This window comes from Eptatretus burgeri, chromosome 6 (assembly GCF_056783735.1).
Source record: "Eptatretus burgeri isolate ZD-2024b chromosome 6, Ebu_testis_v1, whole genome shotgun sequence".
NCBI lineage: Eukaryota > Metazoa > Chordata > Myxini > Myxiniformes > Myxinidae > Eptatretus > Eptatretus burgeri.
The window spans coordinates 39,580,552-39,601,477 of NC_140966.1; the positions used below are offsets into that span (position 1 = coordinate 39,580,552).

The 20,926-nt window shown below is 44.1% G+C and overlaps 1 protein-coding gene across 5 annotated transcripts in view; it reads left to right on the top strand.

The window, feature by feature from the left end:
* The window catches only part of LOC147024598 (casein kinase I-like), a 149,248-nt gene that overhangs the window by 89,522 nt on the left and 38,800 nt on the right, over positions 1-20,926 (top strand). For all 5 annotated transcript variants that reach the window (XM_085884657.1, XM_085884653.1, XM_085884654.1 and 2 more), the window contains 3 exons: positions 281-429; positions 12,064-12,292; positions 19,602-19,772. In XM_085884657.1, the coding sequence (XP_085740783.1) occupies positions 281-429; positions 12,064-12,292; positions 19,602-19,772 (549 nt within the window). The remainder of the gene's footprint in view (positions 1-280; positions 430-12,063; positions 12,293-19,601; positions 19,773-20,926) is intronic.

Genomic DNA, 20,926 nt, shown 5'->3' on the forward strand with positions numbered 1-20,926 from the left:
TGCATTTAATTGCACAGCCAAACGATGAAACATCGTACCATTTTGAAACAAACAGGAAAGAGCAGAGAACCTCAGGCAACATGTCATTGGTGATGCATAAACGTTTGTGGTTTGTGTGTTGTGTTTGTTTGAAATATATATATTTTTAATTTAATTTTTATTGGAGTGTGAGGTATGAATTACAATGACAATGGACACTCATGGCTTTTTCATATAGCAGATATTTCTTTCAACTCCATCTTGTGCTGTTTTTTGCCTGTAATCCTACTCTCCCCCTCAGTTGGTATCCCTGCCATCAAGTGGTGTGGAGCCGAGGGAGATTATAATGTTATGGTGATGGAACTGCTCGGACCTAGCATGGAGGACCTCTTTAATTTCTGCTCACGAAAGTTCACTCTTAAGACTGTGCTGCTGCTTGCGGACCAGATGGTGAGATCATAATTGGTGATGCCTGTGACGTGCCTGTACTTGCAACCATAGGATGCAATTTGTCGATTTGCCTCCATAAAGTGGTGAAACGGTATTCATGATGGTTAAAGGGCTTCCTCACTAGAACTTGTTCCACGAGATGTGAAAGTGCAAACAGAAGTTCTGAATACAGTGTATGATTAGCCTGCTGGCTGCAGAAAACTTCCTTTGCGGCAGGATATGCCGCATCATGCATTCCATAAAACTCGTTTCTCACAGTTTTGCTGATTGAGGGGATTGTAAGGTGCTCCTTGTGGCCTCCAGTACTGCACATTCATCTGCTTGTCATTTAGGATAACCTGACGCATCGTGAAAGGCTTTCCGTGATCTTTTGTATTTGGCTATGTTGATAAACTGCAGTCCAGTACTTCTTCTTGAGGCACTTTTGGTGACTTTTTGTGTTGCTTGGTGCCTTATGGGCGTGTGGGAGACTGTGAAGCTGAAGGTGAACTATTCCGTGAAGCGACCATTTTTCGTTGTCTCTGGAAGGCCCCGCTGTAAATTATTGCAACACTGATGGTGGACGCACCCCTTTAACCAAACTTAATGCTGCGTTTGATCCAGGAATTTTCACTCGTTTGAAAATGCTGATTGTCGAGCATAGCAAGGCGTTCGCCAATCGGTCTGGGTCCATGGGGTGCACAGGTCCCTGCTGGGAGCTCTGGGATCAGAGTTGCTCTCAAGAATTCAAACCCATTTCTGGCTATATAAATATCTGGTCTGCTACCTCAGGCACATCATGGAGGTTTTGCTACTTTTTTGTTTTCAAACTTTCACTGAAATAAAGTTGACAACTCAAAAGAGGGTATATAAAAATACCCTGCTTTGATCAATATCAGAAATCTTAACAGACTGGTTTTCATGGCTTTCCACAATGTTTTATTTACACCTGCTCTCAGAATATCTTCCCATGTGCGATTAAAACGTGTGTGACAAGAGTGAGAATCGCTTTACAATACACGTTTCCTGCTGAACCAATGAAGAACTAGAGGGGGAGCACTCGGTAGAGTGCAAAACCTCCGCCGCCAATACTGCTGGGTCACTTCAGTGAACCTGATATCCTATTCATTGTAGGTCAAAGCGGATCAGAATACTGAACCACGATTGAATAAACTAAACTAGATCGACATGCATGTAGAAATACCCCAAAAAAATCTAAATTTTTTTTGAAAAAAAAGTTGCAAATCTTTTTTTTTTTCTCTAACAATTTTTTTTTGGGGTTGGAATCACTTAAAACATGTAGAAATGCAAAAACAAAAATTTCAATTTTTTTTTAAATGGCCACCATAACGGCCACATTGGACTTTGGACCAAGTCCAAAATCTAATGGTATGATCCTTGGATTTTTTCCGTAATACTGTTCACAAACAAACAAACAGACAGGGCTGAAAACAGTAACCTCTGTCCATCTTCGATGGCGGAGGTTAATAAGAAACCCTATAAAGATCTTTAATTTATGAAAAAAAAATTTCATATTTTGCAAAAACATGTTCATTTTATTTTGAACCTGTCTTTCATGGATGCTGTGATGCCAAAGACCAAACCTTGTAAAGTGTCGTATGAATTGGTGTTCTCGAGTTACAAAATGACAAAAATAGAAAAGTCCACATTGGTACTTCTCACTGAGGTGAGGGAAGCCGTTTTTAATATTGAGTCCCTCATGCAGCAAGTTTGAATCTTTCCCCCATTTTAGTTTTTTTTATTTTTTATTTTTAAAATATCTACGAGTGTTATTCAGTAGGGTGGCATTTAGGCTGTCGGCATTAGAGTGAGAATTCTTGACGACTGAAACGGTGCAAATGGAAATCGTTTGAATCCAAACGGTGTTGCCATTTGAAATGCTGTGTTTGCTCCCTAATTAACCAGACACATTGCTGCACTGTTATGATGGAATATGTGCTGGACTTCCTAATGAGAAATATAGTCTTATTTTCTGCAACAAAGGTATGACCTCTACCTTTGCTCAACAACAATTGTCACCTTTGTGTCACCATAGAAGTACCACGGTCAGAATATTAAAACGTGTTTTTTTTTGTTTGTTTTTCTGTGCATTTCTCTTTCCCCATTATGAAGGTCCATTGTTCCATCCATGTGCCTGATGCTGGAATGAAGGTGGAAGGAGGTTGTTTTCACCCCTGTCTGTATGTCTGTCTGTCTGTTTGTGTGCAGGATATCTCAAAATGTTGTTGCAGGATTCGGATGAAACTTGGTGTACAGGTTGGGTGTGTGATGTGGACGAATTGTTGAGGTTTTGGTGAAGATCCAAGTTCGGATACGAGTTATTTAATTTTTAAAAGTGATTTTTCACCATCGAGAGACGGGGCCAAAATCGATTTTATATAGTGTGATATGTCAAAAATTTATTGCATCCGATATGTTCTGCTGAATCGGGCATTGAGTGGCCGAGGTATGCGCTCGACTGAGTGCCATTCCAGTTTTTACTTTTGTGTAGCTACTTTCACCTGCCCTTTGTTTCAAAAATGAATGAGCATGATGGCACTATTGTAGTTGGCGTCGTCGTTGGCTTTTGGTCCTCTTGGATCTAGGCAATGCACTCCAAATTTGATGAGTATGTTGTTTCTGCAAAGGGCGCTTTTTATTTTCCATGTTTGGGTATTGATTTATTACCTCCACCACCAAGGGCGAAGGACATTGTTTTCACCCCTTTCTGTTTGTTGTTACTTACGAAATCTTTAGATTTCGTAAGTATATTGATGCCTTCCGTTTCTGTTTGTTTGTTTGTTTGTTTATAGGCATGATAACTCGAGAACGAAAGAAGCTACCAATGTCAAATTACACCACGTGATTCAGGAGGGTGATGGCGAGTGCTGATTAGATTTTGGTCAAAATCGGTCAAAGGTCAAGGTCACAGCAAGGTCAAATATTCGATTTTTGATGGTTTGGTACAGATAACTTGAGAACGGAAGAAGCTACCAATGTCAAATTACGCCACGTGATTCAGGAGGGTGGTGGCGAGCGCTGATTAGATTTTGGTCAAAATCGGTCAAAGGTCAACGTCACGGTGAGGTCAAACATCCAAAACATTCGATTTTTGATGGTTTGGTACAGAATCATCTGAGAAACTTCTGGTTTGCGTCGCTACGTTCTCTCAAGACAGCTTTTATTAGACAAGGTCAGTGGTCAAGTTGACGATTTCGGAAGTACCAGTCTATGACTGCTTGTTTGTGTGTTTGTAGGCACGATAACTCGAGAACGGAAGAAGCTACCAATGTCAAATTACACCACCTGATTCAGGAGGCTGATGGCTAGTGCTGATTAGATTTTGGTCAAAATCGGTCAAAGGTCAAGGTCACTGTGAGGTCAAATATTCTATTTTTGATGGTTTGGTACAGATAACTCGAGAACGGAAGAAGCCACCAATGTCAAATTACACCACGTGATTCAGGAGGCTGATGGCTAGTGCTGATTAGATTTTGGTCAAAATCGGTCAAAGGTCAAGGTCACAGTGAGGTCAAACATCCAAAAAATGATAAGGCGAGAACGGAAGAAGCTTCCAATGTCAAATTACACCACGTGATTCAGGAGGGTGGTGGCTCGCGCTGATTAGATTTTGGTCAAAATCGGTCAAAGGTCAAGGTCACAGTGAGTTCAAACAACCAAAACATTCGATTTTTGATGGTTTGGTACAGAATCATCTGAGAAACTTCGAGTTTGCGTTGCTACCTTCTCTCGAGACAGCTTTTATTAGACTAGGTCAGTGGTCAAGTTGACGATTTCGGAAGTACCAGTCTATGACTGCTTGTTTGTTTGTTTGTTTGTTTGTAGGCACGATAACTCGAGAACGGAAGAAGCTACCAATGTCAAATTACACCACCTGATTCAGGAGGCTGATGGCTAGTGCTGATTAGATTTTGGTCAAAATCTGTCAAAGGTCAAGGTCACAGTGAGGTCAAACATCCAAAAAATGATAACGCGAGAACGGAAGAAGCTTCCAATGTCAAATTACACCACGTGATTCAGGAGGGTGGTGGCTTGCGCTGATTAGATTTTGGTCAAAATCGGTCAAAGGTCAAGGTCACAGTGAGGTCAAACATCCAAAACATTCGATTTTTGATGGTTTGGTACAGAATCATCGTAGAAACTTCTGGTTTGCGTCGCTACCTTCTCAAGAGACAGCTTTTATTAGACAAGGTCAGAGGTCAAGTTGATGATTTCGTAAGTACCAGTCTATGACTGCTTGTTACTTACGAAATCTAAAGATTTCGTAAGTATATTGATGACTTCCATGTTTGTTTGTTTGTATGTTTGTTTGTTTGTTTGTTTGTAGGCATGATAACTCGAGAACGGAAGAAGCTACCAATGTCAAATTACACCACGTGATTCAGGAGGGTGATGGCTAGTGCTGATTAGATTTTGGTCAAAATCGGTCAAAGGTCAAGGTCACATTGAGATCAAACAAAATTCCGTAAATTCACGTGGAGAAATGGAGTATTTTTGCTTCGCTCGACGTCACGAGTTCGTTTTAACTTCTATTTTAATGTTGTCTTCGGTTTTTGCGATGGCTTAGGACGCTTAAAACTCGGTTGTCGAAATTCTGGTATAAATCAGATGTTTTGGAGACGTTTTAAGATTGCATAAAAAAAATATTTCACTCGACGCGTCACGGGTCGTCCCGTGATGCAGTGCGCTCGAGCAGACGCGTCGTTGAGTCACGTTAAGGTATAATTGCGTGGAGAATTGGAGATTTTTGCTTTGGTCGACGTTACGATTTTTGATGGTTTGATACAGAATCATCGTAGAAACTTCTGGTTTGCATCGCTACCTTCTCCAGAGACAGCTTTTATGAGACAAGGTTAAGGGTCAAGTTGACGATTTCGGAAGTACCAGTCTATGACTGCTTGTTTGTTTGTTTGTAGGCACGATAACTCGACAACGGAAGAAGCTACCAATGTCAAATTACACCACGTGATTCAGGAGGGTGATGGCTTGTGCTGATTAGATTTTGGTCAAAATCGGTCAAAGGTCAAGGTCACAGTAAGGTCAAACATCCAAAAAATGATAACTCGAGAACGGAAGAAGCTTTCGATGTCAAATTACACCACTTGATTCAGGAGGGTGGTGGGGAGTGCTGATTAGATTTTGGTCAAAATCGGTCAAAGGTCAAGGTCACAGTGAGGTCAAACATCCAAAACATTCGATTTTTGATGGTTTGGTGCAGAATCATCGTAGAAACTTCTGGTTTCTGTCGCTACCTTCTCAAGAGACGGCTTTTATTGGACAAGGTCAGAGGTCAAGTTGACGATTTCGTAAGTCCCAGTCTATAACTGCTTGTTACTTACGAAATCTAAAGATTTCGTAAGTACATTGATGCCTTCCATTTCTGTTTATTTGTTTGTTTGTTTGTTTGTTTGTAGGCATGATAACTCGAGAACAGAAGAAGCTACCAATGTCAAATTACACTACGTGATTCAGGAGGGTGATGGCTAGTGCTGATTAGATTTTTGTCAAAATCGGTCAAAGGTCAAGGTCACAGTGAGGTCAAACATAACTCCGTAAATTCATGTGGAGAAATGGAGTATTTTTGCTTCGCTCGACGTTACAAGTTCGTTTTAACTTCGATTTTAATTTTGTCTTCGGTTTTTGCAATCGCTTAGGACGCTTAAAACTCGGTTGTCGAAATTTTGGTAAAAATCGGATGTTTTGGAGACGTTTTAAGATTGTATAAAAAATATTTCACTCGACGCGTCACGGGTCGTCCCATGATGCAGTGCGCTCGAGCAGACGCGTCGTTGAGTTACGTTAAGGTTTTGCGTGGAGATGTGGAGATTTTTTGCTTCGCTCGACGTTAGGAGTTCGTTTTAACTTCGATTTTAATTTTGTCCGGTTTTTGCGATCACTTAGGACGCTTAAAACTTGGTTGTCGAAATTCTGGAACAGCGATGAATAACTGATATATATAATAAATAATAAGTCTTTTATCAGATTCTTCTGAAAAGTAATACATCTATTATCTGGCATATCCTGCTGGTACAGGGTCCAGGGACAGTTGGGTGCGACTGGGTAAAGTGGGTAGAGATAGTGATGGGTTTGGGACACAAGATTTAGCTGTAAACACCGAGTTTAGACATTCAGCTTTATCACGTGTGGAATCAGTAGTGCGGCCATTTGAGGTAAGGGAGGGGATGGAGGGGGAACATACACCAGAAACAGATTTGATTAAACGCCACCAGGATTTTGAGGAGGGAGAGAGGTTTGAGAGTTCAGACTTGAGATGAGAAAGATGTTGTTTTCTGGCTCTCCTGAGGGTAGATACACACTTGTTCCGAGCTTTGTGGAAAGAACTGAGATTGCCCTCAGTTGGGTTTGCTTTCCATGAGGCAAAGGCAAGTTGTTTCAGGACAACTGCCTCGCCACAAGCTTCAGTAAACCAAGGGCGGGAGGAAGGGTAAGACAACTGAACACGAGAGGGGATAAATCTGTGCATGAGGGAGAGCAAGTTTCTTTGAAAGAATTCCCAGGATGAGTTGATGTTTGAGAAAGTAGTGATAGGAGACCAGTCTGTAAGTTTGATGGCTGCTCGGAGACCCTGCCAGTCAGCTTGAGTGAAATGCCAGACTCGACGGCGGTGAGGTGGTTCTCTGATAACAGCCAGAGAGATGTCCACTTTAACAAGGACGTGGTCAGAAGAACCAATTGGAGCGAAGGAAGAGCAGCAGATATTGTCAGGGAAATTTGTCAAAATCAGATCCAGAAGAGATGGAGTACCATTGGTTGAGATCCGGGTCGGGAAGTTGACCGATTGAGTCAGTCCCAATGAGTCGCAGAAAGCTTTTGATGAGGTGCCATGGCAGGTGAGAGAGGTACCCACACCTAGCCAACTGGCGTGATGACAATTGAAGTCACCACATAAGAGGAAGAGAGAGTTTGGATGAGAAGATAGAAGATGGTCCATGTTTTCGGATAGTGAGATGTAGATGGAGTCATCACTGTTCGGTGGACGGTACAGTACACATATAAACATGAGGTGGGAGTGGAGGGGAAGCCGAAGCCAGAGGTATTCCTGGGGGTGTGGGGGAGTGAGAGCAGTGCATGGAGAGTGAGGAATAGAGTCTTTGATGAAGAGAGCAACACCTCCACCAGGACGAGGCTCAGGTCTGTCATACCGTAAGAGGGAGTAGCCAGGGAGAGATACTTGGGAGTCAGACACGTCTTGGGAGAGGAAAGTTTCTGTTAGGCAGATAATGTCTGGTTTGTCAGTGGCAACCTGTATGGAAAGATCTGAAAGGTTTGAGCGAAGGCCCGGGATATTTGAGGTCCACACTTTTAATGAAGAGGAAGGGGAGGAGGCTTTGGGTGCAGGAGGTGGAGGGGCAGGGGGAGGGTAGGACAAGGGACGAGGGGGGCAGGTAAGGAGGGTTGCTGAAGGAGTGTGGGGTATTGCAGAACAGCGAGGGGAGGGGGCCGAATGAGGAGGAGAAAAGGCTCTGTGGTGCTGGGGGAGAGGGGGGCCAAGAGACAAGGAAGAAGGCAGTTGAGGATTTGAGGAGGTGGAGTGAAGAGATGGAGGTGAGAGGGCAGTGGAGGGAGGCAGGTTGGTGGATGAGAGGGGGGGGCAACTTTGAGAAGGAAGAGTGAGGGGATGAAAGGTGGGAGAAAGGTGAGGGGGGGATTTTTGAGAGAGGTGAGAGGGAGGCTTGGAGGGAGAAGAGTGGGATGGTTGCTTTGAGAGTGAGAGTGAGGGGTGAGGGGGGTGAGTTGGCACTGAATTTGGAAAAAAAGAATGGTTGATGGAAAGCGAGCATCCATGGCAAACTGTGGTTTTTAAAAGTTTTAGGTCAGAGATGCGATTTAACACAATTCTTGATGGATGCAATGAAGGCGAATTCAGAGCATGGAGAGAAGAAGCGCTGTAATAGTTGGATTTTTTAGGCAAGGAATGAAGGAGAGGTCGAAATGAGAGCAGTCTGTTAAAATAGCAGAAGAGTAGTGCATTGTGAAACAGTAAAGAGTACCACATGTGTGAGAGAGGAAGATGAAGCATTATAAGATCGTTTTTGTTGTTAAAAATAATGTATGAGAGAGTTCAACAGATTAGGTCATGGAAGTGTAAAAAAAAAAAAAATCGAGGAAGACGAGGAGGAAGTTGAGGAAGAAGAAGAAGCAGAATCGGGAGAAGGTGAGCGTGTTGTTGTTGTTCGGTATATATATATATATATATATATATATATATATATATTTTTTTTTTTTTGTTGTTAATATTAATATATGAGAGAGTTCAACAGATTAGATCATGGAAGTGTAAAAAAAAAAAAAAAAATCGAGGAAGAAGACGAGGAGGAAGTTAAGAGGAAGAAGAAGAAGAAGAAGAAGAAGCAGAATCGGGAGAAGGTGAGCGTGTTGTTGTTGTAGGGTTTTTTTTTATTTATTTATTTTTTTTTGAGATAAGAAAGAGATTAGTTGGGAGAATGGGGGATGTTTGGAAAGTGGGGAGGATCAAAATTGAAGGTAATGGGGAGGATAGAAAATGAAGGTAATGGGGAGAAAAAACAAAAAAAAACAAACGATCGAACACCGAGTGGAACCGGTAGGCCTCAAGCCTACGCCTAGGCCTCAAGCACAGGTAAGAACGTCGACAAAAATACTCACAAAATAGCACGATTTTTGAAACAAAACCGAACTAGCAACACACAGTAACATGTAGGTGAGAAAATTAAACAGTTAAAACGGGACAAATAACAACCGGAAACTTAGCTTTGAGAACGTCAGCAGGGAGCCCCAAAGGAGACCTCTCGCTGCTCAAAACCGGAACCGGAAGTGAATGTTCAGTGTTCAGTGTTCACTTTTATGATGTTCAGTCTCTCGAACTGATAGGCCTCACCATCGGCCATCACCTTTTCTGGGCCAACCACATAGCAAATCTGGCCTCCAAAGCTATTCTCAGACTGAGCATCCACCGTTGATCCACGTCTTTCCTTGGAAAATCAGAGCAACTCAGTTTACAAGATATTTGTGCATAACTTGATGGAGTACTGCTGCCCACGATGGGCTGACACTCCAGCATTTCTCTCGTACTTGCTCCCCCTCCCCTGGATTATGTGGACTTTAAGCTATAAAAGTTATTGGAATATCATGGCTAAACGTCCAAAATCCAGGCTAACCTCAACACTTATTCCTCACTTCTCCCATCCATGGAACTTCTTTCCAGAAGCTGTTCTGTCTCTACTCTTTCCTCCAGGGCTTCAGACAGGCAGTGCACCACTGACTCGTGCCATCTCCCATCCTGATCTTTATTGTCCTCATTAACCCAATCCTCTTTTTTGCTAGTTTTTTTCCTCCCCTTCCTCTTACTTTCTTGGTCATGATTTCTTTGCTGGTTGTGCCCAATTGTTGCCTTGCAACCACATAGGCTATCAGCCATGGCTCAGTAAGTGCTTGAAAATCAAGTTTCGTTCCACTCATCGGGGGGGGGGGGGGGGTAGACAAAACCTTGATAATATGATAGTATATATCGAAATACATACGTATGCAAAAGTTCTCCATTCAAATAGCTGCAGTTATTGTGTATTTTCATCTTTAAAATCGATGCATTCGCCACGTTCCTCATTTCAACTCGGATCACGTGTGGACCACGTGACGCCTCGACAGTCAATAGATCGGCTGACATCGTATGCAAATTACGTCAGACTGTCACGTGACCAGCTTGGTTGTCCAAGGTGGAAGCTTCCTTCAGGGAGGAAATCACCGGCAGCTGATCGGCGATTTTTGATGAATATGGCGTGAGGACGCTCCCCCTGTATTATTCACCAGGACAATGTAGCGAACAAAGAAGTCAAACGTTTTACGTCTGTAAGATGGGATAAATGGAGAGAGTGTGTCAACAAATGGCTCGTCTGAGATGGTCACGAACGACGTACACGTTTAGCCGAGAGTGCCGGTGTAAAGATTTCAAGTTACCCCCAGGGGTAGCTTGAAATCGATTTCATCCTTCCCCCTACTATTTCAGATTACCCCCCCCCCCCAAAAACATTTATTTATGTTGTTTATTTACTAAAAATAGTAATTTAATTGATATTGAAAACTAATTAGGGAAAAAACCATTGACCACGTGACAGCTTTTAAAGAGTTTGCAATGAGTTTTGATTTTATTATGAATGATTTTATTTTAATATCGTTATTAATTGAAATCAGTATTTCTCATACAGATATAGTTTTTGCCACATTTTTATGAAATCCTTCTTCGATATAGTTGATACAAATAGACAAACTGGTATATCTTTATAAACAACGCAATAAAATCAACGTCTGAGTTGGTTATAAAGATATACCAGTTTGTCTATTTGGATCAACTCTATCGAAGAACGATTTCATAAAAATGTGGCAAAAACTATATCTGTATGAGAAATACTGATTTCAATTAATAACAATATTAAAATAAAATCATTCATTATAGAATCAAAACTCATTGCAAACTCTTTAAAAGCGGTCATGTGGTCAATGGTTTTTTCCCTAATTAGTTTTCAATATCAATTAAATTACTATTTTTTGTAAATAAACAACATAAATAAATGTTTTGGGGGGGGGGTAATCTGAAATAGTAGGGGGTAGGATGAAATCGATTTCAAGCTACCCCTGGGGGTAACTTGAAATCTTTACACCGGCACTCTCGGCTAAACGTCTAAGACGAGCCATTTGTTGACACTTTCTCTCCATTTATCCCATCTTACAGACTTAAAACGTTTGACTTCTTCATTCGCTCCATTGTCCTGGTGAATAATACAGGGGGAGCGTCCTCACGCCATATTCATCAAAAATCGCCGATCAGCTGCCGGTGATTTCCTCCCTGAAGGAAGCTTCCACCTTGGACAACTTCGCTGGTCACGTGACAGTCTGACATAATTTGCATACGATGTCAGCCGATCTATTGGCTGTCGAGGCGTCACGTGGTCCACACGTGATCCGAGTTCAAATGAGGAACGCGGCGAATGCATCGATTTTCAAGATGAAAATACACAATAACTGCAGATATTTGAGTGGAGAACTTTTACATACGTATGTATTTCGATATATACTATCATATTATCAAGGTTTTGTCTACCCCCCCCCCCCCCCCATGAGTGGAACGAAATTGCACGATACAGCTTACGGCTGATGGCCTAACACTGATAATTTAACCTTGCTTTTCCATGATTCTTGCTCTCCTCTTCCCTTTCACTTATTTTTCTTACTTTCTTGTTTGTTTGTTTGTTTTTTTACCTTTTAAAGTGTGACTAGCATTTGGTTGGAAAATCTCATCTGGCAAATTGTAGAAAGGTGAGAAAGAAAGCACATGTTGGGCTTGAAATGTGTTGATGTTCAACAAACTATTAAATGCATTTCAATGAGGTTTAAGCAACAAGTTTTTTTTTTTTTTTTTTTTTTTTTTTATGTACACCAAGTACAATTTAAGTATTTATGCAGATTTTCCATCCCAGCTACCCTTGTGATTTTTTTTTAGATTTCTGTGGAAGGAAGTCCATGTTTTTTTTATTGTGGCTTTTGTAATTGAAAGTGAACTTTGCTTGGAGAATTGATCCTCACATGTTATCATGCATGCTCTGATCGATTCCCTGATTCCCTTATCTTTCTCCTTGACAGATCAGCCGTATTGAGTACCTGCACTCAAAAAACTTCATCCATCGGGATATCAAGCCTGACAACTTCCTCATGGGACTAGGCAAGAAAGGAAACCTTGTTTACGTGATTGACCTTGGTCTTGCCAAGAAATATCGGGACGCACGTACCCATCAGCACATTCCTTACCGTGAGAACAAGAATCTGACCGGCACTGCAAGATATGCCTCGATCAATACCCACCTTGGAATCGGTACGCCATTGTCCACCACATTATATCAGTGTTTCTGTATTTATGCTGTGGCTAACCGATGTGGGCCATGCACTGGACATTGTGAACCGATTGATTTATTTTGAATTGGTTTGATGGTAGGCTTGGAGGAACCCTCGATCTGTGCTTGACTTGCTTGATGGATTTTGCAATTGGGACAAATAATTGTTATCATCATTAAATTATTATTGCAGTGGAAATTCTTTCAACTTGTTTTATTGAACACTACCTTAATCCCTAAGCCCGGTGTTGGCTTGGTGGTTAGGGTGGCGGCTTGGGATCCTAGGGTCCTGAGTTCAAGCCCCGTTGGGCCACTGAATTAATACACCAGGAGGTTGACTCAGCCTGTCATCCTTCCGAGGTCGGCAAAATGAGTACCAGTGTACTGGTAAGGGGGACACTGCATCAGCGGCATAGCCACGTGCTAGCCAATGATGCAACCAGCAGCCACAGGCTGCACTCGATATAGAGAGAGACCTTAAGCCCTGAAAAGAGGAAGAAGCTTTGGATATGGCGAGAAATTCTTAGATCCAACATGTTCCAAAATAAAGATATGTTTCCATCGTCTGGAACGGTGGGAGGTGGAGACGTGGGAAAATTGATCGGTAACAGGAGTCTTTGCACCCAAGTGTACCATTTCATTGTGGTCATCAGAGTGGATGACAAATATCCTGAGAGGATGACCAATTTGATTACAAAAGACAAAAACAAGATTTAAATTTATTTGCAGGTAATTGTCAGAAAAATCCGTGGGTTTTGTTGTGTGTTTGGGTGTACCTCATTTTCCCTTTGGCATCCTGTGCCATCAATGGTGACTTTTTCACAAAAAGCTTGGTGAAATTTTATTACATGTTTTGGGACAAGTTGCCTTGATTTGGAATTGGATTATGGTTCGAAAATCTCAGATTATTTACATGAATAGCTTTAAGGTTGAAAACTTCCCTTTGGGAGGATCATGTTTTGAACGATATCAAATCCCCACTCTTTTCTTATTTGTCGATACCTGGATCTTAATTTTGGTGTCGGGTGATGTACATATTACATAAAACAAAATGACTGGTTGTTTGTTTGTTTGTTTGTCCATGTACTCTTCCCCACCCATTGAGCCACCCCCACCCCCCCCTACTCCTCTGTCTTACCCTTCCTCCTATCTTTCCCCAACTTTTTTTTTCTTCCACTTTTCATACTCTTTCATGACGTCCCTTTTTCTTTCTTTTCCTCTTCTTTCCCTCTCCTTTGTGTTGGTGTTACATGATTGTGGAATCCAAAAGTTTTTCTTTTTACTTTGTTCCCTGCAAATTTTTTTGAGCACAAAATGTGCATTGCATTCCAATGGCTTTGGGGACTTGGCCATTGATGAGAAGGATGTGACACTGATCAAATTCTATAGAGAAGGACCAACCACCTGCGGAAACTTTCATTTCATGGTCAGGTGAAAATGTAACTGGTGGGGTTGCGGGGTTGGGGAAAGTTTTTCTTCAGGAGCCGTCTACGAGTGAGAGTTACTCATTGTTTTGCACAATCAACAACACGTCCAGCAGGTAACACGAACGGTGGGGTTAATGAGCGAGTGGGAGAGGGGGGGTTGCATTCTTTTTATCTGGTCTAAAAGCATGGCACTGCAAAAACAGAACACAAGTCTTTTCCAATTTCTACCCTCGCGGATGGAGAGGGTATTACATTTGGGTCTGTCTGTTTGTTTGTTTGTCTGCACGCACAGTACTTTTGTGTTTTTATCCGCAGCCACTTATCGGATTGAGACAAAATCTTCATCATTTGTGTGACTACTCGTGTAGAATGTTTTAATGATTATGATGTCATAGGTCATGTGGTGTGGCAGCCATGTTGGAAAAATACGGAAAAACTTTTGACCTCTATCTCTGAAATCGCACCAAGGGAAAATTTGAAACTTGGCACCAAAGCAAGTACTCATCATGGAGAATGTGTGATTTATTTATTTGTTTATTTATTTATAAATGACGTCATAGGTTTTTCGTCAGGATGTCATAATTGCATATGTAGAATGCTACATCCGGGTATGAACATTTTTGAGGATTATCTTGGGATAAAATGGTACACAAAAATTTGGTCACTTGATTCGTCACCGCCATTTTATAAAATAATATTAATAAATAAACCTTCAAAAATCCCTGAAATCGCTCAACCGGTCATCAGTGGCAGTTCTAATTATGTCTCATTAATTACGTAACACACCAGTACACAAACCTCGCACATAACGACACAAACATCACACAACACTTCACACAAAACAAGTCCTGGCGAGGGTCTGCAATCTGATTGCTCTTTTTCTTGTTTTTAGAATGTGTTGTCAGGCCAGGCCAGATCAGATCTGTTACTTACTACAGGTGTCATGTAAACCTGCACTTACCTGTTCCATGGTCAGGTTGTCTGTGACGAAACCGTCTCCCCTTCCAGGTTTTCTGGTGAGGAGGGTGTTTGGACATGGACAACCAGCAGGATTAAAAACAAAACCTGTCAAAGGGTGGAGGAGCTCCTTTTGAGCCAACGGCCATCCATATCTAGTGCCCAACTGTGTCTGCGGACGTCCTCCTGCAATTGGGTTACTTCTTATGAAGAGGTTGATGGCAGGATTTGCACTCCGGCCACCGGAAAACCCTTCATTCTGCAAAACCTTCTCGAAGCATAAAAAAATCTGAAAACCCACTCCGTGGAAGTACCTCCTGTGCAGCTTCCCTTCGCAGGGCAGCTCACCGGATGACGGGATTGGGGGCAAAGCCTTCGGGACCCCCAATCTTTGATGATAGGGAAACCATGGGGTAACATTCCCGAGTCAGATTGCTGGAGAGAGTGTCGGAGTGGTGCTGAGGTGTCGTCCACCAGACGGCGGTCTCCTTGGGTTAACCTGAGGTGGTCCCTTCAAGTGGGTGCCTGTAATGTCCTATCCCAAAGAGAGGATGATCAACCTGTCTCTGTTATCATCTGAGCTCAACCGTTTGGGCATCAGTATTGCAGCACTCTCTGAGGTTCTGAGATTGGATTGTGGCAAGATCATGGCGGGTAGTTACACCTACTATTGGTGTGGTCGCTCTGATGGTTACCATGCCCAAGGAGTTGCTGTAGCTGTGTCCAATAAGCTGACTCCAACGATAAGAGAGGTAACACCAGTCAACGAGTGAATTATTAGACTAAGGATTCATCACTCCTTGTGTCATTTCCCTGGTCTCTGTTTGTGCTCCGACTGAGGCGAGTGATCTCACCGTGAAGGATGCATTCTATGGCACGCTCGAGTCTGTGGTTGATCAGTACCCCTGGCGAGATACACTTCTCGTCTGGGCGGATTTAAATGCATCGACTGGAACTGATAGGGATGGTTATGAGACGTGTGTTGGTCCCCATGGGTCTGGAACTGTGAACCTGAATAGCACTAAGTTCCTTGACTTTGCAAGACGTCATGGACTTAGGGTGGCTGGTTCATGGTTTCAGCACTCACAAGCTCATCGCTGGACTTGGTATTCCAACGCTGGTGGTGTGGCAAAGGAGATTGACCATCTGCTCGTTCATGGTCGCTGGAGGATGATCCATAACTGCAGGGACTACCGGAGTGCTCAGTCCTCAATACTGACCACCGGCTTGTCACAACTCTTAAGTTGCACCTTAAATCCAAGAGAATGGTTCCATCCCAGCCAAGGCTGGATGTTGGCAAGCTCAAGGTTGAGAGGGTAGCTGAGGAGTTTGTGAACAAGCTGAGTGGAGATTTTGGGGGGGGGGGTCTGGGTGCTTTGGGGGATCCTGAACAGTTATGGAGTGCCTTCAAGACCACCATTCTTGATGTTGCCGGTGGATGTCTTGGAACTCACCGTAGGGCAAAGAAGAATTTTGTTTCTCAAAGGACACTAGATACCATTGACCAGAGTTGCAGGGCCAGGCTTATTGGCAGAGCTGAGCTGTTCAAGGAGCGGAGGCGTAAAACTGTGTGTGCGCTAAAGGTGGACAAGGAGGTCATGTGCGAGGAATCTGAGAGGGTACGGTATCACCTGTGGTCAAGTGATTCTCCTGCTTACAGGGGAATTTGTGCATTGCGTTCATCCAAGCCAATCCCTCGGTGTACTGCAGTTAGAGCACATGGTGGTGGGCTCTTGACAGAGGAGTCCAAAGTGAAGGCCCACTGGGCTGGTTACTTTGAGCGGTTGTACCAGGCTGATCCACCAGCTGTCGAGTTGGACATCAGGGGTGTTGCAATCACTGTTGCTGACCCACCAATCAACTGTGGTCCACCTTCGCTTGTGGAAACACAGGCTGTGGTGAACCGGTTGAAACGGTAAAGCTCCACGGATCTGTGGCATCCATGCTGAACTTCTCAAGGCTGGTAGAAATGCTGCACTCGTGTCGTTGCATGCAGTTCTGTGCTCTACCTGGAACACAGGCATCATCCCAACTGACTGGAAGAGGGGCCTTGTTGTCCCTCTCTGGAAAGGGAAGGGTGATCGCCAAGACTGCAACAACTACCGAGGGGTGACGCTGCTCTCAGTGCCAGGCAAGGTCTTTGTTCGGATAATTCTTGATATGGTTCGCCACCATCTGCTTGAGCACCAGCATCCAAAGCAGTCAGGCTTCACACCAAAGAGGTCAACGATTGACCGTATCCTTGCTCTTCGGATGCTCACCGAACGCAGACGAGAGTTTCGGCCGGGGCTGCTTATAGCTGATGTTTATCTCTGTAAAGCGTTTGATTCAGTGAATCAGAATGCCCTCTGGAGGATTATTGGCCTTCCAAAACTGATCGATCTGATGTCTGAACTCCACTCTCATACTGAGAGTGCTGTGAGATGTGGTGGTACCATCTCTGACTTATTTCCAGTACTTACTGGAGTTAGTCAGGGGTGTGTGCTGCCCCCCACACTTTTCAACATTTGTATGGACTGGATTCTGGGGAGGATGTCAGAGAGATCAAGCTGTGGTGCATCATTTGGGAATGTCAAGATCTCTGACCTTGATTTCACAGATGATGCAGTCATCTTTGCGGAGACTTTAAATATCCTTTTGGGGGCCCTCGAGGTGCTGAATGAGGAGTCGTAGCTGCTAGGATTACGGGTTACCTGGGTCAAAACTAAGATCCAGGCCTTGAATGACATCTTGGATGCTGCTGTCCTGTCTGTGCCTGTTTGTGATGAGGATGTTGAGGTTCGGGAGAGATTCACTTACTTTGGCAGTGATATTCATATCTCTGCTGGCTATGAGTCAGAGGTCAACAGATGTCGATCGGGTCTGGGGAGTTATGGATTCACTGGATCATGGGGTGTTGCGCTGCCGGTACCTGTGCGGGAGGACGAAAGTCCGAGTCTTCAGGTCCTTGGTGCTTCCAGTCTTGCTCTATGGATGTGAGACTTGGACTCTGACCAGGGATCTGAGATGGAGACTTAATTCCTTTGCTACCAGGTCTCTTCGGAGAATCCTTGGCTCTTGCTGGTCGGACTTTGTGTCCAACGAGCGGTTGCTGAGAGAGACTCAAATTAGTTTTGTTATTCTATAGTCTGAGCCTCAGCTGTGGCTGTATGGACATGTGGCTCATTTTCCTGACGCTGATCCTGCTCACCAGATATTCACAGCGAGGGAGTCTCGTGAGTGGACGAGGCCAATGGGCCGACCACGTGCCTCGTGGTTGCAGCATCTTGATCAGCATCTCAAGGAGATGGGGATGGGCCAGGCATCTGCCTGGGGGATGGCCAGACAGAGGCCCCTGGAGTACCGGCGGAAAGTGGACGCAGCGACGCGCTGCTCTGGCGCATGCTCCCATACCTGACCTGACCTGATTGTGTTGTTTTTGACTGTTTATCTCACCAAATATACTTGTGCTTCCTACTGTTGCACATTTCTGAATCTCAAGTGATGTGTGGTTGCTTGAAACATGAATGAATAGTGGAACCCAGCCAGTGATTTTGTCCTTTGACTTTTGTATGATTAAAATTCAGTCGGGTATTTGTTCTCATCTAACAAGCCATATGAAAGAGGCTTTCCTTTTTGGCTCTCGATGTTCAAAGGAACTTGGAATAAGTGAAACCTTTCACATATTTGTTCTTCCAACTGGACATTGCTTGAATTTAACATTTACATAAATTTTCAATTTGCATTTCTCCCTTTTTCTGGGGACCTACCTTTTCACATGTTTGGCTCATTTTGGCCTGTTGTTGCACCCACAGTAGTTTGCCTATGCCTGGTGTTGGCTTAACGGTTAGGGTGATGGGCTTGGATCCAAGGATCCTGAGTTCAAATCCCGCTTGGCTGTTGAATTAATACCAGGTTGGGTCGACTCTGCCTGTCATCATTCTGAGGTCGGCAAGATGAGTACCAGCTTGCTGGTATACTGTCGGAGTGGCGACGTGTCCAGGATTGTGCCCAATAGCCAAGGAGACTGCTTAGGCAGCACCAACGCTCTGAACAGAGTATGGTCCCAATGAATGGATGGAGTCATGTCTGGTATTGCCATCTTCCCCCCCCCCCTCCCTCCCCCACTGGTTGTCTCTCAGCCTTTGCGCCCCATTGAGGTTTCTGAATTTTCTCTGTTATCCTTGCCTTCGTTTCATTTCTCTTTTACTCCAACCCTTTTTATATATCTCTTCCCCTAACCCCTCCCTTGCACTTATCTTTCCCCCCTAACCCTCCCTTCCATTGATCTTTTTCCCCATACCGCCCTTGATTTATCTTTTACCAGAACCCCCACCTACATTAATTCCCCTCACGCTCCACCTTCCCTCCCCCATTTATTTCTCCCCATCCTCAATTCATTTCTCTTGCCACACCCCCTTAAAATCCCTTGCGTCCTTAAATTCCTTCCTGCTCCCTTGAATTCCCCATGCCCCCTTACATTCCCTTCTATCCCCATTTTTGATCCCTTCTACCCCACTTTTATTCTCCCCTGCCTCCACCCCTACTTTCGTTTATTTTGCCCTCCCACCCCTAATTTCATTTTTCTTACCCAATCCCCCATTTTATTTGTCTTGCCCCCCCCCCCACAACCCACATTTTAATTTACCTCCCCTCCCCCCCCAATTTCCTGAATCTCCTTTCATTTGCCCATCTCCTTCCCTCAATCCCTTAATTTATTCTCCCTCCCCAAATGCCCCTTCCTGTCTCCCCCACTCACTTGTGTGCCTTCTTGCTCAAAAATGCATACATTTGCTGAACTATTTGATTTTGATTTTGCTGAATTGAACTATTTGATTCCCCCCCCCCCCCTCCCCGTGCTGTTACCCGTGTGAAAGGATTGTGGTTCCTCACTTCTCCCTTTCATTGCTCCCTGCCGTGTTTGCAGAACAAAGCCGACGTGATGACTTGGAGTCTCTGGGTTACGTCATGATGTACTTCAATCTCGGCTCATTGCCCTGGCAAGGCCTTAAGGCGGCCACAAAACGGCAGAAGTACGAGAGGATCAGTGAGAAAAAGATGTCCACTCCAATCGAAGTCCTCTGCAAAGGCTATCCTTGTGAGAATGCCGATTGTGATGCTTATTTTGTCGAGAATCTGATTGTACTTTTTATTGTTTGTATATATATATATATATATATATATATATATATATATATATATATATATATATATATATATATATATATATATATTTATATATATTTATTGTTGTGGTTCTGCCGGCGCGTCGCCACGAGCACAACCCTCGATGAAGCAGTGGGACCGTCTCGGCTCGATCGCCCGGAATTACAGATCGCTGGCCCAGATAAGTCCAGAGTCGACGGGTCCTAGTTCTTTTGAACCGAAATACGCCAATGGGTAGATCACATGGGGTAGGGTGAATTGCCAACTTCAACCTACCTAAGTACCCACGTGATCCAGCTAACGGGGTACTTCACCCTCAACGGAACTCGTACAGAAGCGAGCCGCTTAAGCGTGCTCGTTCCGCGTGCGTTGCCGAGCGGTTGTATCGCTGAGCTCCGTAGGCCCGATTATCTTGTGACTCTGGCAATGGCCAACTAATCGCTTACACGCACGACCATGCTCAGTCAATGGAAGAAATACAAAACGAGTTGAATACATTCAACAATGGGACATTTATTTTCAGTAAGCACGTAGTCAATGGGGGGTGGGGACAAAGACACGAGGAAAGCCTACAGCCGAGTTCTATATTTCTATACAAGCACGTACTTATGGCAGTTCTACTTAATGGAAGACAAGGCGCCGCAGACTTTCACGTAAAAACCCAAGGAAAGAAACGGGCTCGTAAGCCTTTAATGTACTCAGAGCCGGGATGACCAGAAGGCTCCAAGAGGCCGGGCGGCTACCTGGCTGCCCCTTGGTGGCAACTCGGTGGTCATCGGTTCGTCGACCCTTGGTGTCTCCGTCTCGTTGGCCCGTTGCCAACGCGGCGGCGGCTCGAATGGCGACTTTGTCGGTCGGGGGCCTGGCGGTGTGCCTGACTCTCCACGATCCGCTCTCCTCACCGACTCTTGGGCTTGGTTGGTCAGGGCCTGGCGGTGCACCCGACTCTCCTCGACGGGCTCCAACGAGCTGCCCTCCACCAACGACTCACTTCTCCAACGAACTCCCCAACGAACCGCGCTCTCGGCGTCACAATGCGCCTTTTTATAGCTCCGGGGGGTGAAGCCGCTTTAGGTTTCTTCACCC